At 38.4% G+C, this 27,328-nt stretch overlaps 2 protein-coding genes across 3 annotated transcripts in view; both read left to right on the top strand.

Moving 5' to 3' along the window:
- Nucleotides 1–1,262: 1,262 nt before the first annotated feature.
- dhh (desert hedgehog signaling molecule) lies at nucleotides 1,263–6,770 on the top strand. The gene is made up of 3 exons (XM_058763301.1): nucleotides 1,263–2,241; nucleotides 4,667–4,928; nucleotides 5,474–6,770. The coding sequence occupies exons 1-3, from the start codon at nucleotides 1,930–1,932 to the stop codon at nucleotides 6,265–6,267; spliced, it is 1,368 nt and encodes a 455-aa protein (XP_058619284.1). The 5' UTR covers nucleotides 1,263–1,929; the 3' UTR covers nucleotides 6,268–6,770.
- Nucleotides 6,771–11,541: 4,771 nt separating this feature from the next.
- kmt2d (lysine (K)-specific methyltransferase 2D) overlaps nucleotides 11,542–27,328 on the top strand; it is a 36,026-nt gene continuing 20,239 nt past the window's right edge. Inside the window, exons 1-30 of one of the 2 annotated variants that reach the window (XM_058762464.1) lie at nucleotides 11,542–11,961; nucleotides 12,319–12,401; nucleotides 12,709–12,820; nucleotides 13,102–13,304; nucleotides 15,107–15,216; nucleotides 15,326–15,488; nucleotides 15,585–15,756; nucleotides 18,855–18,969; nucleotides 19,391–19,572; nucleotides 19,791–19,948; nucleotides 20,849–20,998; nucleotides 21,318–22,117; nucleotides 22,240–22,410; nucleotides 22,866–22,979; nucleotides 23,095–23,199; nucleotides 23,287–23,468; nucleotides 23,554–23,718; nucleotides 24,134–24,243; nucleotides 24,338–24,379; nucleotides 24,471–24,641; nucleotides 24,832–25,020; nucleotides 25,108–25,224; nucleotides 25,512–25,775; nucleotides 25,864–25,947; nucleotides 26,034–26,120; nucleotides 26,201–26,362; nucleotides 26,468–26,552; nucleotides 26,650–26,888; nucleotides 27,028–27,101; nucleotides 27,203–27,253. In XM_058762464.1, the coding sequence (XP_058618447.1) occupies nucleotides 12,353–12,401; nucleotides 12,709–12,820; nucleotides 13,102–13,304; nucleotides 15,107–15,216; nucleotides 15,326–15,488; nucleotides 15,585–15,756; nucleotides 18,855–18,969; nucleotides 19,391–19,572; nucleotides 19,791–19,948; nucleotides 20,849–20,998; nucleotides 21,318–22,117; nucleotides 22,240–22,410; nucleotides 22,866–22,979; nucleotides 23,095–23,199; nucleotides 23,287–23,468; nucleotides 23,554–23,718; nucleotides 24,134–24,243; nucleotides 24,338–24,379; nucleotides 24,471–24,641; nucleotides 24,832–25,020; nucleotides 25,108–25,224; nucleotides 25,512–25,775; nucleotides 25,864–25,947; nucleotides 26,034–26,120; nucleotides 26,201–26,362; nucleotides 26,468–26,552; nucleotides 26,650–26,888; nucleotides 27,028–27,101; nucleotides 27,203–27,253 (4,626 nt within the window). In that variant the 5' untranslated portion in view covers nucleotides 11,542–11,961; nucleotides 12,319–12,352. Of the gene's footprint in view, nucleotides 11,962–12,318; nucleotides 12,402–12,708; nucleotides 12,821–13,101; nucleotides 13,305–15,106; nucleotides 15,217–15,325; nucleotides 15,489–15,584; nucleotides 15,757–18,854; nucleotides 18,970–19,390; nucleotides 19,573–19,790; nucleotides 19,949–20,848; nucleotides 20,999–21,317; nucleotides 22,127–22,239; nucleotides 22,411–22,865; nucleotides 22,980–23,094; nucleotides 23,200–23,286; nucleotides 23,469–23,553; nucleotides 23,719–24,133; nucleotides 24,244–24,337; nucleotides 24,380–24,470; nucleotides 24,642–24,831; nucleotides 25,021–25,107; nucleotides 25,225–25,511; nucleotides 25,776–25,863; nucleotides 25,948–26,033; nucleotides 26,121–26,200; nucleotides 26,363–26,467; nucleotides 26,553–26,649; nucleotides 26,889–27,027; nucleotides 27,102–27,202; nucleotides 27,254–27,328 lie in introns of both variants that reach the window. The other variant, XM_058762463.1, reaches the window with a different exon arrangement.

Here is a 27,328-nt window from a genome sequence, read left to right as displayed (position 1 = left end):
TGAAAAAATTTAAACAAAGATATATTATGAAGGAAAATGACTTAAAATATTATTGTTTAATAGGTTGATAGATTTCCTAAGAGCCTTAACCTTTGCATGCTTTATCTGTGTGTGTGAATTAATTGTCTGAGATGCCAAAGGTCTAGATGCATAACGTAGGTCAACGGAAATCATTTTGATATTTTGCTGCTTTTTATTTTTCTTCCTCTCGCTCGCAATGCCATATTGACTTGGGTTATTCTAATTTTGAGCCATTGTTCAGAGGTAGTTTATAATTACGAAGCTGATAAAACATGGGTGTTAACAGCCCAGAGGTCTTCTTGGCACATGTGTCACCCAGTGTCTTCTCCTTCAGGACAAAAACAAAGAGAGAGAAATTAATGAGTTACAGAAATGACGCAGTTATCTCTCAGCAGGAAGCTGTCATGAAGCTTAGATTCATGTCAATGACCCTCACCTGCATCTAAATACACTACAAGCTGATTGAGTGAATGGGTAGAGGAGACCGGGGCTAGTTGTCACACAGTCTTTGTGTTTCAAAGGACAAGCTTTTGTTTCAAAAGTTTTCGTTTACATATTTTTCCCCCTAGCATTGGTGTTGAAAACTCTTTAGTATAATTAGAATATTTTAAATTCATTTCATCTATATAATGGTGGTCGATTTGAACAAAACGCTTAAATTGTGTCCTCACAACAACAGTATTTTTCATAAATCTGAGGTCCAGGCAAGTTTCATATTTTTTGGTTTTCTGTAAAAAAAAATAAATAAATTTGAAAATAATTGGAGTAGGTTTTACAAGTTATACTATTTCAGTCTTTCAACTTCAGTGTTACTTTCCATTTCTTTGTAATTACTTATGAAATTTACTAGCAATTTCTGAGTGAAAATTGTTTCTACACCAAATTAGTTTGATAGCAAACACCACTGGGGCATGTTGTCACAAAAGGGCAAGGTGCATTCAATAAACAGTATATATATTTTTAAAAGTTATTAACGGTGGAAATGCCCAATATAACTTTTGTAGCCAAGAGAGTAAACTGTACAGAAATTTGTATTTAATAATAAACCGTCCCTGAGAAATAATGATTTATAGACCTATAACTTTAGTCTCTCCTGCTTTCTCACTTTAAAAGAAGGGATGAATGTGCTGTTAGATACACAGCACAGGAAATTACAACTTTTTGAAAGTATCCCCCACTCGTTGCAATACACTGTAATGACTTCACAACTGCATGACTGGAAACGCGCGCGGGGAGGCGTGTGCGCTACTGTCCCGGCGCGCGCGCAGGAAGGGAGGGCGATATTTGTCCGGTCACAAACACTCAATGGTCCGAGCGCAACGGTTAAAAGCGGGAGCAAACACATGTCGAAGCAGAGTCAGAGCACTTAGACAGTAAAGGAATGAAATTATGTTTGAGCGCGACTATCAGGCAGGAGGACAAACAGAAACGCGCGCAGTGAACCTTACCTCAGAAAACGCTGTTTCGCGCGGAGCTGTCCAAGGTGGAGTAGGATGATGGGATGAAGCACCTGTTGCTATGCCAATATCCACAAACGAGAACGAGGATGCGATCAATCCACCTCTGCTCGGAATGCTGAAATTTGGCTATATAAATGGATTGACCCGCGTAAGCCATTTAAGCGCTAGATATTATATGCTAATTATATGCAAAACTTTTCAGGTTTAAACCCTCACCATGGCTGGATGTCGGATGCATTGATGTTAAACTCTAAATAATCAGCTTCATCTGGAAACCATTAGGCTACACTTTAGTCAATGATTCACGAGTGCCCATTTTAATTCAACACCGTGATATGGACGTGGAAAAAGTCAGTTGTGTTAACGAAATGCCAAGAGGTGCTGGCAGAGTCGCTCGCGCTGCAGGGTTCGCGGCTCGCTGATCCCCTCACACACTTCACGCGCGTCAATGACGCTGGCTCCTTGGTTAAAGCTGGCGAGGCTCGGCCTGCTGACTGCCTGGCTTTACTCATGGCTGCTGGTGGAGGGATGCGGACCGGGTCCAGGTTACGGCACTCGCCATAGGCAACGCAAGTTAACTCCAATGTCTTACAAGCAGTACGTGCCCTGTGTCTCTGAGAACAACCTGGGAGCGAGCGGAAGAGCGGAGGGCAGGATAACGCGCAGTTCGGAACGCTTCAATGAGCTCGTGTGCAACTATAACACTGACATTGACTTCAAAGACGAGGAACACACCAAAGCAGACCGGTTCATGACCAAGGTAAAGGAAACCAATGTCTAACAGAGTCAACTGCGTCCCGTTTTGCAGATGGGTCACTCCACAGTGCTTTTGTGTGTTTTATGGTCACGTGTACGCATGTTTCTTAATAGATATATTAATATATTATTATACATAATAAATTATATATTAATTATATAACTTATTAGAATACATATTCGAATAATTTTTCAAAGATATGTGTAAACTCTTAATAATCTCCTATATTAAAATTATGCATATGTCTTTAGGACATTATCATTTTTCAGAATGTGAACTTTTCATGGCCTAAGTGCCTGTCTTTTTATTGTTTATTTCATTAACTTTGTCAGTAGGGATTTGACTATGGTCATGTACAGTATACATGATATTAGATATTTGCACATCTGTCAGCATAATCTTTCTCATAAACATTTGGTAGTGTCATTATCTTGAGCACAAGGCTAGTAATGGCTAAATGAATGGCAAAACGGTCAACCTTGTTACTGTCAACCCTGTTACTTTTTAAAGGCTTATTTACTGTATATTTATATAGCAATTTTAGAATGTACACAATTAGCAAAAAGCAATTTCTTGTCACCTAATGAAATTCTCATGTAATGTTTAAAATCTAATTTAAAATCAAAACGGAAAAGGCACAGATTTCATGGAATGACCCAGATGCATCAGGTGGCCCTTTCAACTCTCTCAGTCAACCATGACATACTTCATGCACAGTTAAACAGTACTTGAAAATAAAAGGGTTTTGTTATTCCTGTAATTCAGCTGTCCCATTGTCTTTTTTTTTTTTTTTTGGAAAATTGATGCAAACAACTATAAAGCGGTGATAGAAGGCAAATTTTTCTGGACAGGCCCTGCAAATTTTTAACTTGTCTAAGAGGTGAGATTTTGACTGTCACGATCTCGTGATGTTGATAGATTGTTTACCCATGTTGCCATGTTCCCTAGGCAATGTAAAAAAAAAAAACGTGACAATAAGACTGTCTGGACTGCCACAGCACCATTTAATCTTTAACCAAGTTCTTCGTTAGTGAGCTATAAAATGATCACTGCACCTCTACTTCCTTAGCCTGGGAGTGTGTACATGTTCCCTTGTATAAACATGAGGGTAGGTAAGGCAGATAACATTGTGAAGAACACAGAGTACACTAAATATTCTTTTTAAACCTTAAATACATAGAAGCCAAAATATGAGACATTCAAAACTAATTTCTTAAAGGCAATATGAACATTTTCAGCTGAATAATTTAATAGAAATAGATATTGTATACTTTGGCATGGCTTAAACTGTTATGGTATCATAGGTCGTTTTGAGATATTACTGATAAGTTTGATATCACTGATAATAAGTTTGACAAGATTGACAACTAGTTAACTGTGAGCATATGCATGTATGCATGTGCCCTCTCATTGCCCAACTCTGAAAGCTATCCTTTGTGCATCTTTTCAAGCCTCTTTTGCGGGGTCGCCTGTGCAAAATTCTCGCCTGTTGAAGTAATGGCACCATCGGAAAAGCCTCTATTGTAGTTTTCACAATGAATCGCCTCTGTCCAACAGCATTGCGAGAAAAATCTCCCTGGTTTGTTTTCTTCCCCTCTTGATTTCTCACTCTTGCTGTCACATTCCCAAGTAGACATCTAAACATTCCATCCATCTGCCTGCTCGCTTGCTCAGACTTTGCTTTCTTCTTGCTCTAATTGGCTTTTCGACCCTGTCTTGCTCTCTCGCCTTTTCCCATACCCCCTCAATCATGACCCTAGGTCACATAATATTATTTTCACTGACAAATAATACAACATTTTCACAGATTCCCCTTTGCGTATGGTGTAGAGAGACACAAAATGTTGAGAATGCTTGGAGGAAGTCTAAATTCTGTGCTACAAAGTCTCAAGGTTGACACTGGGGTCATTCAAAAGACTGTGTGAAAATGTTCCAATCGTGTGAAAAAAAAAGAAAAGGAATTGACCTTGACTTTACTCTGTGACCATGCTGAAGTGTCCAAAGAATGCTGGAAATGAGTTAAAGTAGCTTTGTTCTTATTGTTAGATGTTGGGGGTGGAAGTGGCCTTTTGCAGAGCTGAATATGCTGGAGAAAAATTGCTGATGTCTACCGGCGCCAAATTCTGAATGTCATGGTATTTGCTGTGCTTTCAGCATTAGCACACCTCTGGTTTAAATCATTGGTAAAAAAGGAGGAGCTTTGGCAATCTGGGACAGTTGAAGTGAAAATTCACCCAAAACTAATTCTTCCTTAAGAAGTTCTAAACCTGCAGTACCTTTTTTATTCTGTGGAACACAGAAGAAGATATTTTGAAAAGTATTTTTAGTAATTTCAATGAAAGTCAGTGGGTTTCAAAGTTGTTTATGGTATAGTCTTTCCCTTTGTATCACCTGTTTAATGCTTTCATTTGTTCTTTCCGCTTCACAGCGCTGTAAGGACTGCCTCAATAAACTGGCAATAGCAGTAATGAACCAGTGGCCTGGGGTCCGACTCCGAGTGACAGAAGCCTGGGATGAGGATGGCCATCACCCTTCTGGTTCTTTGCATTATGAGGGCCGTGCGGTTGACATCACCACCTCAGACAGGGACACAAAAAAATATGGACTACTTGCACAGTTGGCAGTGGAGGCTGGATTTGACTGGGTGTACTATGAATCCAAGTACCATGTGCACTGCTCTGTCAAAGCTGGTAAGCTTGTAAATCTTTGCTTTGCATTTGTTACTCCTCATTCAGATCTTTTAATGTAGCTCTTAAAGTGATAGTTTTCCCTAAAATAAAACTTTTGTCATCATTTACTCACCATCACGTAGTTCCAAAACTGTATGAGACAACAAAGAAGATATTTTGTAAAATCACCATACAATGAAAGTCAGTGGTGTCCAATGCATGGACAAAAACTAATGAGGCTGAGTAAATGACATTATTTTCATTTTTGGGTGAACTATCCCTTTAAATCCAAAGTTCTGTCATGAAACTCTGGATGGCGCAGATAGGTCTAACTCAAGCAGATATAATGACACCATTATTCACATGGCGCAAGCTGAACTTGCTGCTCAACGTTTAATTACTCGGCTAGTGCTTGCTATAGCAGTTGCAGTGCTTCAGAACCCACCACCCTCCCCAGCTCCACCCGTATAAATCTGCTATTTATATATGGGGGTTATTTCATATATGTTATATAATGTGCAGTATTTCTCACATCTTACATTTCTTCCACCTCTAAATTTCTCCAGATCACTCTGTAGCTGTGGAAAAAGGTGGCTGCTTTTCAGGATCGGGACTTGTGACAATGGCTGATAGCATGCAAAAACCTATGTCGTGTTTGCGGCCTGGCGAGAAGGTGCTTTCCTTGTCTGAGTCAGGTGAAGTTGTTCTCAGTCGGGTACTTCTCTTTTTACATCTGGATAGAGAGAGTAGAGCCACTTTCTTTATTTTTACCTCTGAAAATGGAAAACGAATGGCGCTTACTCCCAATCACCTCATTTTTGCGGCTCCCAATCTCAAACTGCACCACCATGAGTATGAAGCTATGTTTGCCAAAAAAGTTAGGACTGGGGACTATATACTTACTACCTGGGACAACAGAGGACTTCAGCCATCTAAAGTGGTCTCAATTTCACTTGAGGAGAGGATGGGGGTTTATGCTCCTTTGACAGAACATGGGAACTTATTTGTGGATGACGTGCTGGTATCCAACTACGCTTCTGTTGAGGATCACAGACTCGCACACTGGGCATTTTGGCCTTTCCGTGTACTTTTTTGCTTTTTCCAGACAGTAATGGAAGAGAACTCACAAAGAGTGGTGGTTAACAGTAGTGCCATGGTCCCTAATATTTGTTCCACAGATCAGACCTTCCTCACAAATGTGATGCACAATAGTTCTTCCAGCATATGCAAGAAATTCCCAGATGTCACAGTGGAAACGGAAAATGAACACAGTTTTTTGCAACAAAAGGAGGTTTACTGGTATGCAAGGCTTTTGCACACATTAGGACAGATATTTCTTGACCCCCAGAAGTTTTACTGATGGTCAAGACAGGGAATATGCAAACATAATGTCAACTGCAAAATAAATTATAGCTTTTTTAAAAACTACTGACCAAAAAGGAAATACAATAGGCACTATAACTGGTATAATTACTCACCACATATAATGTCCAGTTACAGTTACTTAGAATTTGTAAACGTGTTGCAGTTATGCATATACTGTATGTGAAATATTCAGTGTAACTTAAAAAAATCATAGTTTTTCAAATATGACTTGTCATATTGAATAATCAACATACGGACAATTATGGGATTCAAAATGTAAACGTATTTTTATGTTTGTTTTACAAGAAAATATTTCAAAGAGTAATAAATATTTATTTTTATACTTTTGGATTCATAATATATATTTCATGTTAAACAGTTCATGTAGTTCTGATTATTTGTTATACCAAACAGACACTGATACAGTTGTTGTAATCCTATTTTTACTTAAAGTTATTGTAGTTTATTGTGTTGCAAAATAAACCTGATCTGCTTAGATTTTATTCACAACAAACACAAGTTTTATTCTCACGAGAACTGTACTGAGTACAAAATATCATGTCAGTTCCCAATTTAAAAAAAAAAAAAAAACAGTTTTTTTGGACAAATCAGCATATTACATCATGTCCTGTATCTGGTAATTTAGATGTTTTAAACAGAAATGAGTTGTGAACGAAATATTGTGTTAACACAGTTTAACCATGTCTAATGACAAATTCTGGTTCATTTACAATGTCCAAAATCAACAGCCATGTGCTAAACAAGGAATATCAGGCTGGCTTTTACTGAGTGCATCACACCCCCTTGTGGACACCAAAGAATACACCACTATTCTGATGTGCTTAGTATGATTTACAATCTTTCTGTCCTGAAAAACAGCTTCCTGGAATTAATAATAAATTAAAAAGGTAATAAATTATTATTTGTAATATTTCTAATTTGTTCTCTATTATTTTTCCTGTTTAAACTATATATCAGCATTAATGCAATACAAACAAAATTTTGAATTAAATTTAAGTGCACCCTGACAATGTAAAGGATTTAGCATTGTAAAACATTGTTGCATTTTTTGAATTGCATGCTTTTTCCTCTATTTATTTTTTCATAGCTGTGAAGGTATAGAAGAGGATTATCTTGGTCATGGAGGGGGCAGATGGACACACACCCCCACTGGAGAGGAGATGTTCTAAACTCTATCTGGATCAGGCCAATGGCAAAGACTGTAATGTAGGCCCACCCAACAATTACCTTTGGTGAACCAATCACATTTTAAAGATAAGCTTAGTCAGGTTCCCTCAAAACCTTTCCAGTTCAAACTAATCCTGGTGAAAGCTGGGAAGAAGTTATTAATCTTGTCAATGGGGTATGATCGGAAAGTACAGAAAAAAAAAAAAAAAAATATATATATATATATATATATGCCATCAAGTTATATTTTATAGAGATCAATATATCAATGCTCTAACAGAGCAATATGAGACAGATAAGGCCTGTACTGTGCAGACGAATTTTGCAATATCAGAATTTTAATTTTTGACTGTAAACTAAACATGACCTAATGCAGCATGCTTGAGTAATATATTGGAGAGAACATGACTTCATTGTGGTAGAGGTTGGTAGTGCTCCAGCATGTCCATAAATGGCCATTCTTCCATCATATTTATCTCTGGTATATGAATTAAATCATCTGTTTGAATATGTTGAGAACTGTATTCACTGCATGTGACTCAAACTATGTGACTCTGATGGCTTGTCAATCTACCCCTGCTTGGTTTCTTCCACTGAATAAAGAACAATTTAGTTGATTCAACAATGCATATCTTTTATAGGCACAGAGATTGACACAAGATGATAATATTTAATAAAAATAGCCATGTCATATGCAGGTATGTAATACAGACAACTTTCAATGCATTTTATTTCAAAACTGGCAGCTCATGCATTTGCACTCTGGGATCAATAAAGTCTGTCTCTTTTTTAAATCTATAATTATCTAGTCTAAGAATAGACTAATAGTAACCTTTGATCAGCCAATATTTTGTGGTCTCATTTACTCATTTTTAATGTTTTGTTTAAAATCGATTTTCACTGAGCTAATAGTGTGCTAATTTTGAAAGCAAGGATGAACTGACATCTATTATGACTAAATGTCTCTATACTGAGAGGTCTGCTGTTAGTATTGCGGCCAGATAATAAACCGGCCACTTTAAATGGCTACCTTTTAAGGCAATAAATAAACAGGATATGTAAATAGATTATGTAATTGTTTAGTTGTATAGATAGATAGATAATTTAGTATAAGAGGTGACTGACCGACTCACTGACAGATAAATAGACGGACAGACAGACAGACAGATAGATAGATAGATAGATAGATAGATAGATAGATAGATAGATAGATAGATAGATAGATAGATAGATAGATAGATAGATAGATAGATAGATAGATAGATAGATAATTTAGTATAATATATGACTGACTGACTGACTCACTGACAGATAAATAGACAGACAGACGGATAGATAGATAGATCAAAAACAACAGCTAGTTATAGTCATCTACGCAGCACTGTAAAGGACAGGTGGCTCAACGGTAAATCGGGAGAAACTAACAGAATTAACACCTGTCTAACTAATTTAACCATGACCCAGAGTTTGTAGTGAACCCTAATTTGTTTGTCCTCTCAAAAGTAGGGGTCGCAGTTGGACTCAGCAACGGTGTTAAAAACATGTTTTAATCTGCAACCTGCACTCTCACAGACAGAAAGCTGGTGCAGTATCCTTCAAACTGTTACATGAAGCAAGTTTATCAAACAAGCTTGCAACATTTCTCCAGATTGGAGATCTGGGTGTGGGTTAGCCAAAGCTACTCAGTCTGGATGAAAGCAGCAAACATGAGAGTCCAGCATGAACTCATTTGATTCATTGGTATCGGCCAGCCAAAATCTTAATATCAGGTAGTTTTGCAAACGTTTGCTCGTCCGACAGCACTTCCCCCATCAACAACAAACTAGTAAACCCTGCCTAGCCAAAGCTAGCTTAATGAAATGAAACGGACCCCAGCGATTATTATCCGGAGGATTGTTCCGATCATGTACGAGGACGTTAGCGGCGCATTGTAGGTGAGTGTTAAAAGTAGTATTTAATTTTTAAAAAATATATATACTTGCTGATTAATCACCCTAGCGATACTCGGGCCCCCCTTCTACGTCCATTTAGCGAAGTGAGTGCGAATCTGTTGGCCAAAATGAATGTGCTGCTAGCTTCATACGTACCATTGCGTTTCCTAAACTCAAGGTTACAAACACCAGTGTTAGGATTGAGCTGTTATTGTGTTTGCCGTATAGTTTCTTTTCCTATAGTTCGTTGTGTTTTTAGTTTAGCCTGGTGCATGAGTGTTTATGTCCTTGGTAAATGGGTAACGTTAAGCCATATTTTTAGCCAGCACCAGTTCATGAACCATCCGTCATTAAGAGCGAAACCACGAAAGCTTAGGACTTAATGTGTTGCTTTCCTGTCGAATATGTTGTCTTGATATTCCGAGCGTTTTATTTGCTATCATTAAAACTGCCATATTTGTTGTTGTTGGAAAGAGCAACAGCATTTTGGAGTATGAAAGTATCTGGCTAGCAAGCTGAGTTAGCAGATGTGAAACTGGGCGATTTGTTTAATTAACTAATTAATTAATTTATTTTTGAAAAAGTGAGGCTGGTAATAAACATGGAATAAAACTGATAATTAATCTAATACATGTCGTTTTTGTAACAGTGGTTGCAGTTTTGTGTACCACGTAGGGACGCCACTTCTTGCAGCCTGTTAGCATGCACTGCTTTGGCAGTGCGTTTGGTTACTTTTTAATATTTGCCTCGGTATAAAACATTTGAAAATCCTATAAGAGAGACGAGTTTATATGTGGATTTCGTTCAGTGACTGTGCTGTATGTAGCATGTGTGAATGTGGTTGTCGGTTAGCGTGTTGGGACTTAAACCGCTTGGGAAACATGTCAACAAATTAGTGTGAAAGGATTTAGCTTGACAGTTTATTCCAAGTTAAAAGGTCAGGGATTTTCAAGGTGGTGTGGTAAATATTTTAGCATCGGATAGTTTAAATTCATTTTGTTCAGTCAAACAAACATAAAAACATACTAGGGCAAATGGCAGCAATATGTCCTATATTTTGTAATTAGCTACGCAGTTGAAAGTTGAAATAGGGAACCATTGCGTACAGGATTTGTTATCGGTACACAGTTCCTTATGCGAACACCTTAACTAAACAAATTGATCAAACTGAGGAATGAAATAAGGGTAGAAACGTTTGAGATTTTCCCTTCATAGAGAAACACGGTCACATTAATAGCAAGTTTTGATTGAGTTTCCTGGATAACCCGCTAGCATATCAGGATAAACCAGAACATCAAACACAACGCGATTTTATGCTTTTCTTTCATAACAATCGCAATACTTCTCTATAATAAGTTATTTTAAGGATTAATATGGTGTATAATGCTGGTTGCTTGATGTTGCAAACATTTACATTCGTAATTAAAGGTCATAGTGTCGTGTCTAAAGTATTAGTAGTTTAGGCTTTGAATGAGGATGGCCAGTCGTAACCTGATTTCAAACAGATTTTGTTCAGTTTCATCTGTGTACTATGAAGTCTGTTACTCCACAGTGAAAATTAATTTAAATATTCATGAAAGGCTACTAAACGGGTAACAAAAATAAACACATACCATTTAATTATTATTATTTTTTTATATATAAAGATTTCAAATCTGATTTCATATCTTGCAACACTGTTTTCACATATTTGTTTTTAACATGGGAGGAAACAGGCATATAAATCAGGAAATGTGTGTGCAGGGGTCCTGACAAGGACAGGACATTGTATTTCAGTCAGTTTCATATTTTTTTCTTTTATGCGTCAAATCTTGAGCACATTATGCAACCTTGTAACTGAATTGCATTTCCTGGTGAACTAGCAACATGAGGTGACATTTACTTCATGCTATGATTCAATTCAGATAGATAGATAGATAGATAGATGGACACATTCAGTGCAAAAAAAAAAAAGAAGGCAGAGCAACAGGGGTGTAGAAAGAGAAAGTTAGCGTTAGTCAGTAATTGAAGAAACATCAGCTTAACTACACTGTAATTTAAGTTACACTTAGATTATCACATGCTCTGTGGTGTCATTTTGTCAGTCTGACCATATTTGAGTTTTTAAAACGTACACCCGTGCACTCTATGACAGGCGGAACAAAATAACGATGCCCATGTTGTAGCCCGACCTCGTTGTGTGTGTCACAGGAAGCGCGCTACACGGAAGTTGTATTTTCTTTGTGTTTCTCCCTTTAGCGTCGTTTAACATAAAGAAAGTAACATGTTATCTTAGTTATGCACGAAGTTATAGAGTTTTATTGACCGCGGTGTATCGCTAAGCAACGGAGCTGTATATACGTGTCTGTATTTGCCTGGTTTGATGATGAACGAGCGGATTATTTTGCAGAGAGTTTGTTAACCCCGGTCAGAAAGCTAGCTTGTTAGCTGCGTCTATGTACTACTGTAAGCTGAGCAGAACGACGCAGCTGCAGGATCAGACAAATTAAAAAAAATCTGTAAACTCTTGTTTATCTACCAGCGTTAACCAAAACGGAGAAAATGCGTCGAACACGCGAATCCACCACATGGTTTGTATTTAATCAGCTGCCTTTTCTTATGTTTTCCTATACAGTAATATTTGCGTAGTTAGGTGTGGAGTAATTTGAACTTTGCTGGATTATGCACATTAATTACGCAGTTGCGGAATGACTAGACATTCCCAAGCGCAGCTGATCGGATAGTGTGCATTATCCAGAGACAGGTTACGTTACCTGCAGTTAACCAGTCTAACTTTTTTCATTACCGCCTTTGAGAAGCTTAAGCAAAATGACAGTGGTTTTGTGGCTGTAGATCATTGCAAAACTTGGATTTGTATATGCATGCTTCCCTGCTTGGGCGGCACAAGCATTTTGACTTTAAACTATGTAACTGTTCTCTCTGTTCAGATCTCTGCAATAGAGATCTTCTTCAGGAGTAGGAATGGACGAGCAGAAATCAAACTGCGAAGAAAATGATTCAGAAACTGCAGGTTAGTAAACATTAGAAAAAGGCAATTTCTTTAGCCATAAGTGTGTTATAATTTCATAAGCTTGTCGTTTTTGTTTATAGAGGGGCATTTAAACACTTATAACTTTTTATTGTAGTAACTTCTGATGTAGAGTACTTCTGATTCATGCCCATTTTGTGGACATGCTATAGTTAAAATGTATATTGTATGAAACGCAGTCTTATATATTGCACAGCAGTGATAGCTTTAAATGCTACCTGTCTGGGATTTTTAAAGGGCACATTTATATTTGTTCCATCTTAACTTACGGCTACCATGTTCCTCTCAGCTGATGATGGGACCCCTGCAAAGGAGAGCGTCCAAGTTGAGGAGGAACTGAGTGGCCCTGTTGCTGCAGAGGACATCTCAGGCACTACTGTGGACGCTTCCAGCTCATCATTGTAAGGGCTTCTATAAATATTGCAGTTTGAGCTGCTTTGCATAAAATGTAGGTCATGCTTGAATAGCTCGGTTTATAGGAAAAGGCTATCTTCATTAAATAGAACATGATGTTAAGTAGACAAACTAGTCATTTGTTTAGAGGCATCGATCTATCAGCCAAGGTCAAATATAACGTATAATTTTAATATTAATGCATCCCATTTGATTAAACCGAGTTGTTTTGTTGAAGTAATGTGTATAGAGTTGCTGAACGTCTCTCCTGTTTGGTGTTTTTATTCAGGGAGACGGTCAGGGCCTGTGCTCTTTGTAACTGTGTGGAGCGTAGTCTGCATGGACAGCGGGAGCTCCGGTGTTTTGGACCCTCTTCCGATCGGCCCAGCTTGGAGTCCTCTGTCTCCTCTTTGCCAGCAGCTGGAAATGATGACCTGTCTTCCATTGGATTCTCTGAGTCCACCTGTCTGGCATCTCTTTTTGATGACACAGGTGTGATAATGAAATCAAACTGTTTGAATTGTAGTGATGTCAATGAGTATGTTTACATGGATAATAATACTCTGATTTTAATACGATTAAAACAATACTCTGATTAAGAATCTACCATGTAAACAGACATTTTTGATGACCTTAATCCGGCTAAAGTCATAATCGAAGTAAACACAAATCGAATTAAGACATGTGGAGTATTCCTATTTTAGTCGCATTATTGAAGTGCAGTACAGACATGTAAACACCTTAATCAAACTATTACCGTCGTGCAGGACTTTTCGCCGCATTTTGCGACAGGATACACGCACCACGGTCAACCGTTTGACGGTAAATAAAAGATCTTCAACACTGCCGTCGTCTGTATGCACGTACAAATAATTAACTGCACTTGAAGCTTTCATAAAATTAAAAATGAAACACCCAAAACTGTATATGGCATGGTCACGAAAACGAACTATATGTTTATGTGGAATTCTGGAGGGGACGGCGGATGGCGTCGCGTGGTGATGTAATGACGCATGCCATTAATCGATCTATGTACTATAACATGTAAAACGGGAACATGAAAGGATTATTCTGAAAGCAACTCATGTAAACACCTTAATCATAATATTGTCTTATTCAGAATAAGGTAAATAATTAGATTACTGATATCCATGTAAACGTAGTGACTGTCATGTTTGGATGTTTGATTGAGGCACATTGAGTTTCTTCCCAATTTGTCACATTTCTCCATCAGTGAGTGGAATAATATGGTTTCTGTTTACATTAAGCATTTCTATTTGTTGCTTTTTTTTTAATAATACAGAGCTCATCCTGGTTATTTAGATCTATACATGCCTTACTGAGTTTGTCACTTGCCCAACCACAAAAAATATTATTAATAATTTTAGTTTTTAACAGTAGCATGTACACTACCGTTTACATGTTTGGGGTCAGTATGATTTAAAAAAAAAATATATGTTTTTGACAGTCTCTTATGTTCAGCTGATTTATCAAAAATACAGTAAAAACAGCGATATTGTGAAATATGCTGATTTAGTTCTCAAGAAACATTTTTTATTATCATTGTTGAAAATGGATGTGCTGCTTTATATTTGTGGAAAACGATAATTTTTTTTATTCGGGATTCTTTGAGTAGAAAGTTCCAAATAACAGCCTTTATTTGAAATTAACATCTTTTGTGACGTTGTAAATACCTTTACTCTCACTTTTTTTAACCAATTTAATACATCCTTGTTTTATAAAAGTATTAATTTCTTAAAATTATAACATCATTAAAATACATTATTTGTAGATATAAAATTAAGTAACATTAATTATAAAAAAAACAACAACAACATTTTGTCTGTCATAGTAATTTATTTATAGTTCAACCTATTCTAATCTAGACAACTTCATCTGTATTACCCAACATTAGCTTAGCAGGATGTTAAATCAACATTGAAAGATAATATTAATCAGTACATCACAAGTAATACATTTTCATGGTTTGCATGCTGTAATAAAACATGTTGTCAACAAATGTATGACATAGCCTGATGGAGAAGTGACAGTTCCATCAACTGCTTCTAAATTCTCTCACTGGCCCCCAGGGTTTAACATTGAGCCCTGCAATAGGTAAAAATGTGAGCGTATGTTTTAGTGGGTAGGTTTAGCTGCCAGTTTTTGTCTTGCAGTGATAACTGTTTCATAGATCAAAATTGTGATTTTTAAGAAAACTAGACCTCATAAAACGTGTCTTGAATGTATTTTCTTCTCAGTAGTGTTATAACTGCAAATCCTTTCTTATGAAACAGGGAGCTGCTGGGTTCACCACTGGTGTGCCATGTGGTCTGAGGGAGTGGAGCAGACTGAGGGTGAGGTGCTGATAAACGTGGATAAGGCAGTCATCTCAGGGATACAGCGGGTAGGCTGAAAGCTTCCTTTATCAGAGCTTTAACCCTCGTAAATCTTGCTTTATGGCAGGCAAATTAATTTTTTCTTTCTTTTACTTTGCTTTTCTATCTCTGCTTCAGCCATGTGATTATTGTAAACGGATGGGTGCTACCATCCGGTGCCGGGCCGAAGGCTGCTCACGGTTCTACCACTTCCCCTGTTCGGCTGCGAGTGGATCATTCCAGTCCATGAAGCAGTTGGCGCTTCTCTGTCCAGAGCACATAGACAAGGCCGAGGAGATTGGTACGGAATTACACAGATTCGAACAGATGCGATATCATCAGTAAATAATTTTTACGTTTCAGCGGTTGCTGAGATGATGCTGTGTTTGTTTTGCAGCCGGAGAGGAAGCGCGGTGTGCAGTGTGCGACTCCATCGGGGAACTGTCGGGTCTACTATACTGTACAGGCTGTGGGCAGCACTATCATGATGCCTGTCTAGAGATCAGTGCCGCACCACTTCAGCGGTCAGGTTGGCAGTGTCCCGAGTGCAAGGTGTGCCAGACCTGCAGGTATGTTTGAATGCTTCGTGCATCTTCACATCCAGTTTATATCATGAAACCTATCAGTGATTCACTGAAATTGACACATTTTTGTCCGATACAGCAATTTTTGATTTAATTTGTTAGAAACAGTGATGTTTAATTAGTGTTTCTCCAATGGTACGTTTTGACTCTCTTAGGCCATGTTCAAACTTGGTGTCTTTTTTGACTAGAAAAAGTTGACGAGAGCGCTTTTTTAATGAAAAAAAAAGCTGGCAGCGTCTGTTACAAATAGCAGCCGAGAGCGTCTTTTGTTTCCATAGCAACAGCGGCAACGGTAGCTAGCGTTGTGTGCTGCAGAAATGTCGGCTTTTGAAGTTAATGGGGAGGGTGTTGGTTCACAACGGCGTTTGTGGGAGCGCGACATCATACAGTTTCCTTCCCCGTATAGTGCTTCCAACAATTTAGTCCAGGAGCTCCGGTTGGATGATGCACGGTTTCATACTATTCCTTGTGCTCCGAAACTAGTACGATCTGTCTACCGGCTATCTTCTCCTTTTTTCTTGTTGTTTTTGAAAAAAGTGAAAGTGAAGTGACATACGGCCGAGTATGGTGACCCATACTCGGAATTCGTGCTCTGCATTTAACCCATCCAACGTGCACACACACAGCAGTGAACACACACACACCGTGAACACACACCCGGAGCAGTGTTGTTATGGAAACGACTCGCCACTCGCTTGTCATGGGTCAGCTGTCAAAAAGGCACTTGACGTAGGGCATTTTTTCAGAAAACAGAACTTTTTCCAACTCGAAAAGACGCTCTGAGCTGCAGAAAAAGACGCCGGCGGTGGCGTTTTTAAAAAGCGCTCAGGACTTTTTTGAAGACACGGTTTACTTCATAGGATTATAATGTAAAACAGATGCTGGCAGCTTCAAAAAAGACACCAAGTGTGAACACGGCCTTAGTGTCTATTTCATGCACACAACATGGATAAACTACAACACTAGTGCTGGATTACCAAAATTGATCTCTGTTTTTAATAACTACTGATATGAATTCTTAATGATCTCAAGATCATCTTTTAGTTTGTTTTCTGTTGATGCGTGAACTTCACTAATTGAAATAAGCTTTGTGCTGTTACTTTTAATATGAGACAAAGTCTCAGTCTCTTTAGAATTCTGTCAGTTTTAAAACGAAATACAGTAAATTTGGTTTTGATGCTCTTTATTGTGGTAATGAACATCAGAAGGTGTTAAGAAACAGTACAACATACAGGAATGTATCATGTCTCATGTAATCATTCAGTCAGTGTTTCAACAGTGGAAAGACATCAATATAACAGCTTGTGGACATGTTACATTTACCATAGGAAAGACATTGAGTGTCTGTAATCTTGATAGTAAACTAGGCAAAATCACTCTAGAGAGGAGCATTTTTATAAATGTGTGTGCTATATTACCAGAGGTGGGTAGAGTACTCAAAAACTGTACTAAAGTAAAAGTACTTATAGAAATATTTACTCAAGTAAAATTAAAAGTAATAGTCTGAATAGTTACTTGAGTAAGAGTAAAAAATTATCGGATAAAAAAACTACTCAAGTAGTTAGTTGCTAGTTACTTTGGATCATATACTGTACATCTATAGTCTATTTTTATTTACATGTAGATAAAATGTATGTGTATATATATATATATATATATATATATATATATATATATATATATATATATATATATATATATATATACACACACATACATATTTACATACATGCATACACACACTGCTGTTCAAAAAAATTTTTTTTTATGTAATTTATTTCAGTGATGCAAATCAGAATTTTCATCAGCCTTTACACCAGTCTTCAATTAAATTATATTTTAAAGTATATTAATTATGTATTATATATGTATATATATGACACGGAGAAGAGTGAAAACTCCTCACATGACCGCTACCGAACATCTGAACATAACGAAGCAAATGCAGATTGACGGATCTTCTTCCGTCTGTTCTGCAAAATGTAAACATGTATATTTCTGCAAGCGTAAATATTGTGAAAATATTAATTGTGTCTAGACAAAGGCTGGAACAGGTTGCGCGCCACTGCGCAGAGCTAACGCGGGTTTGGTGGCTGTTCATTTCATACTCTGTGACAGCTTATTTAAAGTATAAGTTATGCATTGTATTTAATGTGCAAGGTACATGTACTACAAACTGGTAATGTCGTAGTGGTATCGTGTCCTGTAATCGAATGTAGATTATCTATACCTGTGGAACCATAGACGGCACACGCGGTGTTCATCTAATAAAGATCTTCATAGCTAGCAAACAATAGCCTTTGCAGATTTGCTTTCAATTGACTGTAGATCCAAAGCCATGTCTTCAACGCTCTTGAAGTTCTTAAACTTTCTGTTACAACTCTGAGTGAGAACTGCTTCAGACGATTCGACGCGTGCGGCAGGGAACTGAGTGAATCATTCAAACTGATTCGCGAACCAATTCACCGGTTTGCCAACTGGTTTTATCAAGCCTTTGAACAGAATTGACTCAAAAGAATGAAACATTTGCGAATGGGAATCGCTCATTGACCAGAGAAAAGTAGACAGCGCGTTTGGAATAAATTGAAGCTTTTTAACTTGTATTGCATTAATATAAAGTAACGAGAGGAGCGTCACCCACAGTAACGAAGTGAAAGTACCCGTCTTTAAATATACTCTAAAAGTATTAGTTACTCAAGTAAATGTAACTCGTTACTACCCACCTCTGTATATTACAAATGTATTATATTTTTACTTTACTTTTAACCTGTTGTCTTCATTATTTAATGTGTTTTTGAATAAATCTTAGTTATTACAGCCACCATATAAAATGTTTATATTTTAGCAACAAATTGGAGTAGAAACAATTATTAATTTTATATAAAGCCTCATTTGAAATTTAAATGTTTGAACAACTCAGTATTTTGTGTGTTTTTGATTATTTATTTTAATATTAAATAAAATGTATTTTCGTTTTTATTTTCGGCCAAGTGCATCCTGAATTTTGCAGATGCATTCCTCTATTTATATTGGTGTTCGCAAAGACTTTGTGGTAAATGTGTATATTTTTTAATAACATCCAGGCAACCAGGTGAGGATTCAAAGATGCTGGTTTGCGATGCTTGTGACAAGGGCTACCACACCTTCTGTCTACTGCCGGCCATGGACTCTGTGCCCCCTGATTCATGGAAGTGCAAAGTAAGCTTAAACCCATGACTCATTCTTACATGCCCTTCATCTGTGTAATATCACCATTTAAGGCAGAATTCAGACCTGTGCAGTTTATTTACATAGTTGCTCTGCTCTTTTCTCATGCCTAAAACTGCATGGAGAAACCACTTGAATATTACAACCAAGGTTCCCCTAAAAATGAATATTGTTGTCATTTAACTCACCGGCATGTCGTTGAAACACAAAGAAGTTTATCCAGTTCAAATAAAACGTCATCCAAGCACTTTCAAAATGTGTGGCGATCCTTTTATGGTAGCCCTTCGAGAGATTGTGGCATGTAATGGCGATATCAGTTTGTACAGATGTTTGGCGAGTAGGTAAATGTGATTTTTGTAAGTTAAATATCACTCTATTGTTTTGTCTAACCTGATTTGCATGTCTGTTTCAGCGGTGCCGTGTGTGTATTGACTGTGGCATGCGAGGGCTAAAGCTTCCTGGCTCTGAACAGTGGTTTGAGAGCTACACAGTATGCGAGGGCTGTCAGCGCAGGCGCACCTCTGTCTGTGGTGTGTGCAGTAAGGCCACAGAGCCCTCGGTCTCCCTGCAACATCGCTGTGCCATCTGCCACAGGTCAGTTTATGTACCTTCTGGCATTAAGAACAGGCAAGTGAGCTGCTTCATTGTCTAGAGCTGAGCGTTTAGTGCTGTACACAGAAGCAGGTTACTAAAATGGAGGTGACCTTTAAAGATTCTCCAATGTGAAGCAGTACTTGCCATGAAGTAACGAACAAACTGACTTTCATTTGTCTCTTTGCATAAATTTAACTTGTGTTTGATGTCCTCTGCAGATGGGTACACAGTGATTGTGCCTCTCTGTCAGGGCCTCCTGAGGAGAAATGCATCTGTGTGCTCTGCAAAGAAATCCCAGATGAGGTTCCAATCGAGTCTGAAGTGTCATCCACACAAGTAGATGAGAAAGCTGATTTGGAGGTGCCAATGGAATTGGGTACGATCTTTTAGTATTCTGTTTTTTTAAGAGTGTGCTCTGTTGGTTTCTCATACAATCACATATCTATTTTGCGAGTCTCATGTGATAAGGACTAAATACAGGTGTAAACAGGGTCCAAGATGTTCTTAGGTTTCTTTTTCCTCAAACTACATTCAGGGGTTTTTAGAATTGCATTTGACATTGCGTTTGTAGTGTAAACACTTATGATTCCTTTTGCCTATGTACCTGTGAATTATCCATTGGATTTTAAATTTTGATGGTCATGTGCAGCTTTTAGGAAAAGCCCATACATGCAAAAAGCTTCTGGGAAGTTTGGTTTGACGTCAAAAGTGACAAAAGTAGTGCTAATATAGGAGCTCGATTTAAATAATTCAGCTTGAAATGTCTGATTTGCTGTGAGATTCTTATTTAAAAAAGCATCACTTACAACAGCTTTTATTTACTTCATTTGTTATATATTCATTTTTATGCTTAATTATTGTGTAGTTATACACTGCAGTAATAATTTAAATTTTACATTGTAATACATTTTTAGATGATCATCTTCCTCTACTTATTATTATTATTAATCTTGTAAACAGTTGTGTTGCTTAATACGTTGTGAAAACAATTGTTTTTCTTTGATGAATAGCAAGTTCTAAAGAACAGAACTTTTTTTTTTTTTTTTTAAATAGAAATATTTTGTAACAACACATGTCTTTTGAACAATGCATATTTGAATTACAATTCAGGAATTCAAATAATTCAATTCTGAATGATGTATTGCAGTTGTTTTCTGTATGGTGTGTGGTTTGATGGGCTAGTTGGTGATACCCAGCCCTAGTTTCTTTTCTCTGCGGACAGAGTTTTATTGACTGATATGAGATGTGGATATTGAGCTGATGTGTTTAATTTTAGGGACAGAGCTTGAGGTGGTTGGAATGGCAGAAGTGAAAGAAAGCATTATGGAGGAGGAACTACAGCAAGAAGGTGCTGAGGGCTCCACAGAGACTAATGTGCACAGTGAGGTCTCTACAGAGCAGCAGGCCCCTTTAGCTACAGTTTCAGGTAAATTTCAAAACCCACCACAGTAGTTCAAGCTTATATGTGCTAACATTTACACTGACCTTGTCACGAAAATGGTTGTATTTAGTTTTAATGTAGTAGTGATGCATTATATTTATGACAGCATAGTTTAAATGTGTAATAAAAAAAATTAGTTCTGTAAATTAAATTTTTGTAAATTATATATATATATATATTTTTTTTTGTGTGTTTTTAATTTTTATTATTTTGCAAACAAGCTATATATTTCCAATAATATTTTTTTAATCATTTTTTAATAATAACTGCATAACACTGAAAACCTGCCTGTTGTCTTTTGTAGAAGCTGATGAAAAACAAAAAAAGGAGACGACTACCATTGAAACAGTGGCTACAGAGGCCATTGAGGAAAAATCAGTGGACACTCAGGACCCTCCTGTGAAGGATAGCCCAGACAGCCCTGTTCCGGACACTATAGAGGAAGCCCAACTTGATGTAGCTGAAACTCACACAGAAAAGCAGGAGGTGTTGCAAGGGCAAGAAAGTTCTCCTCAGACAGAGACGGAGTTGGTCAGCACAGAAGAGGCTACAGAAACAAACCCTCCAACAAGCCTATGTTCTCAGTCTTCTCAAATCACACTCCCTGTTTTGGAAGCAGCAGAGCCAGTTGTTATGGACTTGGAGGAGCCACGGCAAGAGGAGGCAATAGACCGGACTCCTCCCCCTGCTCCTCAGACAGAAATGCCCCCTGCATCTGACACTGATGATAGAATGGGCCAGTCTGAGGATGAAGAAGAGGAGGATGAGCAGGGGGTGGAGGAATCCTTAGAGGAGTCGCTCCTCAAAGATGAGAGTCAGGGGGAAGATGACCAGTCCAGGAAAGAGATGCAAGAGGGTATGAAGCCGGAGCTAGTCCTCGATGAGACATCAAACATTAGCCATGGTGATGAGAGCAGCAGCGGTTTCCTCGGCTCGCCGGCTGAGGCAGACTCTCAGATGCTGTCCATGGAGCTCAGCCTGGTGCCAGCCGGCAGGACCCGTTCTGATTCGCTGCTCACCGAAACGGAGGACTCGTTGCCTTTTGATCCACTGAAGCCTGATGGAGATAAAGTGAAGCGCAGAGGCTCTCCAGGACGTTCAAGGGTAAAACAGGTGGATGTCAGACACCGAACCTTTTTTCATTAACATTGAATTCTGATGGGTTTTGGTATACCGCTAGTCCAAAAGTAGTCATTTTGATGCTGATACATTTTCTGACCTTTCAGGGCAGAGGCACTGGTTTCCCAGGAAAGCGGCGGCCACGTGGTGGTGGTGTTGGCGGCGGCAGCGGCGGCGGTGGTGGTGGTGGTGGTGGCAGCGGCGGCGGCAGTAGTGGTGGAAGAGGGCGTGGACGGTCACGTCTCAAAGCAATGGCTTCTTGCATTGATGCCTTTCTAGTAAGTTTTTCACTTCATCTGCCAGCTCTTCCTTTACTAGGATTTTAAAGCATATTTCTTTTCAGTGTAAACTATTGTTAACTATTGCTGTGAATTTGAATTGTATAACATTTTATTTCCCCATTAAAAATTTTTTGTTTGTTTGTTTTACTAATTATATGATGTGAATAATTCTAAAAACATTACTTAGTCTTTTTTAATTATTTTTTTTAATGAGACTGACAGGCATAGATTTAGTCTTTACTTCTTTTTTTTCCAGTAATTACAAGATGTTGAATTAAGAAGTGTTCACATCCTTATAGAAAATACAAGCTCCGACTGCGACATCTTGTAATCACAGTAATCCCAACATGGTGCACCATAAATCCTGGAAACAGCCAATACCTCTTGTGCTTAATAATGAAATAAACCAAGGTTTTGCAAGTTTAAATGAAATGCATCTGTTATGTTTACAGCAAACCATGACTGCAGACACTGGACTTAGCAAAGAAGAAGATGAGGAGGAAGATGACACCATGCAAAATACTGTGGTACTTTTCTCCAACACTGATAAGTTTGTCCTGCAGCAGGTACGAATTTAACTTTCATTATTCCACTCTGACTTCCTATAAAATTCAGCATCATGATTGAGTTACTTGATTTGTCTCTTTTTAAATTTTTTATATTTTTTATGTCTTTTGACAGGATATGTGTGTAGTGTGTGGTAGTTTTGGACAGGGTGTGGAGGGCCAGCTTCTAGCTTGTGCTCAGTGTGCACAATGTTATCATCCATACTGTGTGAACAGCAAGGTAAGCTTTTAAACTATCTATTCTTTATGATTACCGGCATTATGCACAGACACTCATTATTTCTTTATTTGGATGTCACCTCTCTAGATCACCAAGATGATGTTGAGAAAAGGCTGGCGTTGTCTTGAGTGTATTGTGTGTGAGGTGTGTGGGAAGGCTTCAGATCCTGCCCGTTTGCTGCTTTGTGACGACTGTGATGTCAGCTATCACACTTATTGCTTGGACCCACCCTTACAGACTGTGCCCAAGGGAGGCTGGAAGTGCAAATGGTGTGTCATTGCCTTCGTGCATTTATGTGTGCCATGAGTCCAAAGAGAATGTTTTCTAACCAGAGCATTGTTTTACCCCCTTCAGGTGTGTGTGCTGTATGCAGTGTGGTGCTAGCTCCCCTGGGTTCCACTGTGAGTGGCAAAATAACTACAATCACTGCGGCCCTTGTGCCAGCCTGGTAACTTGTCCTGTGTGTCGTGAGAACTTCATGGAAGAGGAGCTGCTTCTGCAGTGCCAGCACTGTGACAGGTCAGTAAATAAAGCATAATAGAAAATGTGTACACGTTCTTGTTAAAAGGTTTGGGCTCAGTAAGTATTTTTAAATACTTTTATTCAGCAAAGATGCATTAAATTGATCAGACATGACAGTAAATGTATTTTCATTGTTACAGCAGTTCTTGTAGAATCATGAAAAAAATATAAAGCAGCACAACTTTTTTTTTTTTTTAACATTGATAAGTAATGTTTCATGAGCACCAAATCATATATTAGAATGATTTCTGAAAGATCGTGTCATCACAGGAATACATTCTATTTTAAAATATTAAAACAGTTGTTTTAAATTGTAATAATACTTCACAGTATTGTTTTTATTGTTAGTTTTGAATAAAATGCAGCCTTGGTGAGTGTAAGAGACTAATTGTTTTATGTCTTTGCTTTATAGATGGGTTCATGCTGTATGTGAGAGTCTTTACACTGAGGATGAGGTTGAACAAGCATCTGATGAAGGCTTTGCCTGTACAGCCTGCACACCGTATGTCCCCAGGCCTGTTGGTGAGTTTCTTGATGCTTTCGATTGCTGGTACATTTAAAAGGGCTACTTTTACATACGTTTCCCATAATAATACCCTTTATCTATCTCTCTTAGTGGAGTCTACTATGATGTCAGCCTTCAAAATGAAAGAACCAGGTATGTGCATATTTGATATTTAGTTGTCAGGCTTTCATCTATTAGCTATTTTTATAACACTTAATCTTTGTTTCTCCATTCACTTGCTCAGAGCCACAATTTTATCGTCTGGAGGGAGTCTGGCTAACAGAGACTGGCATGTCTTTATTGCGAAGCATGTCCATGTCGCCCCTGCACAAGCGCAGACAGCGCCGGTCCCGACTGGGCACCATGTGTATTGATGAGCTGAAAGAAGGCGATGCAGATGGTGACGAGGGGAAAGGTCAGATAATTACCAAGTTTCATTATTTTGTATACTTTGATGACCAATTATTTATATCTTTGTTGCAAGTGTTTTGCAATGTTTATAAATGTCTAAAGAACTTACTGGAACATTGTGTTAAATCAGTAAGGTGACTCACTGCCATTGATTGATTGTGAATGCAAATAATAAGAAACTGAAATTGTAATAGGAGGTGCAGAAGCGATGGAATGTGAGCCCAAGCTGGAAGCCCCTGGGAGCCCAGATAGGGATGGAGGAGTGGACAGAGAAACTGGGGCAGATGGAGGTATAGAGGGCATGGCTGACTGTGAAACTCTCAAAGGAGGAGTAGAGGAGACTGAAGACGGGAAGAAGAGAAAGCGTAAACCATACAGACCAGGTTACTGAGCTGCTTCATTTCCTAATGGCTCTATCAGTGTTTTGTGCTTTGAAAGAAATAGTTAATAAAGTGATTTTTCACTTGTAGGGATTGGAGGGTTCATGGTCCGGCAAAGAAAGTGTCACACACGAATGAGGAGAAGTCTGTCTGCTTCTGGTGATGGTGTTCCTGAAGGTCAAGCAGCTGAAATGAAACTTGAGGAAGGCAAGTGTGGCCAAATGGGAGTTCACACTGTCCCAGCAAACACCAGCAACCAGTGTTTGTTGGATTTTATTGTGTCAGTGTGTTAACCTTGTTAGCACAACCTGAATATGCTTTTGTTGAGGCTTGGAATGTTTTGAATTTGGTATATTTTTCCAACAAGCTATGTAATCTGACGTGAACGCGAAACCCTAATGCCCTTGCGAACTGCATTAAAATGAATGATTTAACATGTTAGCCTTAATCTAAGCTTATATCTGTCATTTTCATAGTCGTTTTTTTTCATTTAGGACCTCATCCTGACATACCTCTCGATGTCCCAGAGGCAAAAACAGCGGATGGAGAGGGTGAGCAAGCCAAGAAGCGCAGGGGCAGAAAGAAGAGCAAGTTGGAGGACATGTTTCCTGCATACCTACAGGAGGCTTTCTTTGGCAAGACATTACTCGATCAGAGTAAGAGAGCTTTTCTTGCTCCTCCAACCCAAAGACATACGCAGGGCGTTCTGAGACCTCCACTTCCTGGGCAAGGAGCCAGAAATGCAGCCTCTGAACCAGGTAAGACACTACATAAATGCTTTTGTTTGAGAGTAATTAAGTTTGACCAGCTGAAGATTTAACAATTTGTTTCCTTTTGTCCTTACAGTTGAGGTCGCAGCCAGGCCGACTGGGCTGCCTATGGAACTAAAGCAAGAGGGTGAGGGATCCAAGCCTCCTGGAGATCGAGCAGGTGGGATTTTCAAGACTGAGGTACTTCGATATTTTGACAATGAATGTTAGTGGAACATAATATTTAACTTGCATAATATTTTGTAGCAGAAGGGCAAGGAGCAAGTGGGCAACTTTCCAACAAAAATCAGAGCTCAGGAGATACACAAGGGTCTGATGTACAGAAGAATGAAGGTAATTTCTTTTAACAAATCAAGTGAGGTAGCTGTCATGAACAGTTGTGTTACTCAAAAGATCGCCTTTTCACCCACCAGATCTCCCTCAGGGACTAGAAAGTCAGGACTCTCAGCAGTTTTTCCGGAAAGTACTTGGACCCACTGAGGGAAGCACCGCAAGTGGGCCTCTGCAGCCTAGCATTAAGCCTGTTCGGGAGGGTGATTCAAATCAAAGTAGTTGCCCTCAAAGAAACCTTCTAGGTGTGGGCAGAATTTCATATTATTACTTAGATTTGTTATGTAACTCAGATTTTTTTTTTTATACATATCTACACTTACCATAAAAATACCATGATTTAACTACAGGTTCATCCTTATCTGGCGCACTCCCCACAACTAGTATGATGGACTCTTTTTCAGGTCTCTCCCAGTCCCCCTTTTTTGACATACGGTAAGCCGTAGATTTGCTTTATCTTGTCACTTTTGTCCCCTAATGAATTTCTCCTCCTTTATATGTATTTTTTTTTGTTTATTTGTGTAATCTTCAGTGATCGAGGTGGTCTTTTCAGTCCAGACCAGGATGAGGAAAGCCCATGGGCAACACCATCCACTCCAGCCACCCCTTCCACTCCTCCAACTCCTACTGAACCGGAAGGTGATGGCCTCTCCTACAATCAGCGCAGTCTGCAGCGTTGGGAGAAGGACGAGGAATTGGGAAATCTATCTACCATCTCTCCTGTACTATATGCTAACATGAACTTCCCTAGTCTCAAACAGGACTACCCTGGTTAGTATTAAACTGACTTTTAGAAGTGTTGTAGTAGGTGTATCTGTCAATGAATCACTTTACTGCTCAAAATATAGAGACCTTATGAGGTTAAAGATTTGTTGGGTCTGCTGCTTCATTATTTCCCTTCTATTCATAGACTGGGCCAGTCGCTGTAAACAAATAATGAAGATTTGGAGGAAGGTATCAGCAGCAGACAAGGTTCCTTATCTGGTAAGTGCAAGTTTGAATCTATAGTGTAACTTAATTTTATAGTACTGTCTTTGTTCTCTAACAGTTTTCTTTTGTTTACTACTTTTCCATTATCCATTCAGCAAAAGGCCAAAGATAATAGGGCTGCTCAGAGAATAAATAAGGCACAGAAGGTAAGTGGCCTTCTATTCAAATGCACTGTATAATCATTTGATGTGTTTTGATTGTAATTGTACACTTTTTTTCTA

This window comes from Onychostoma macrolepis, chromosome 23 (assembly GCF_012432095.1).
Source record: "Onychostoma macrolepis isolate SWU-2019 chromosome 23, ASM1243209v1, whole genome shotgun sequence".
Taxonomy (NCBI): domain Eukaryota; kingdom Metazoa; phylum Chordata; class Actinopteri; order Cypriniformes; family Cyprinidae; genus Onychostoma; species Onychostoma macrolepis.
This window is presented reverse-complemented; position numbering and strand designations above follow the sequence as displayed.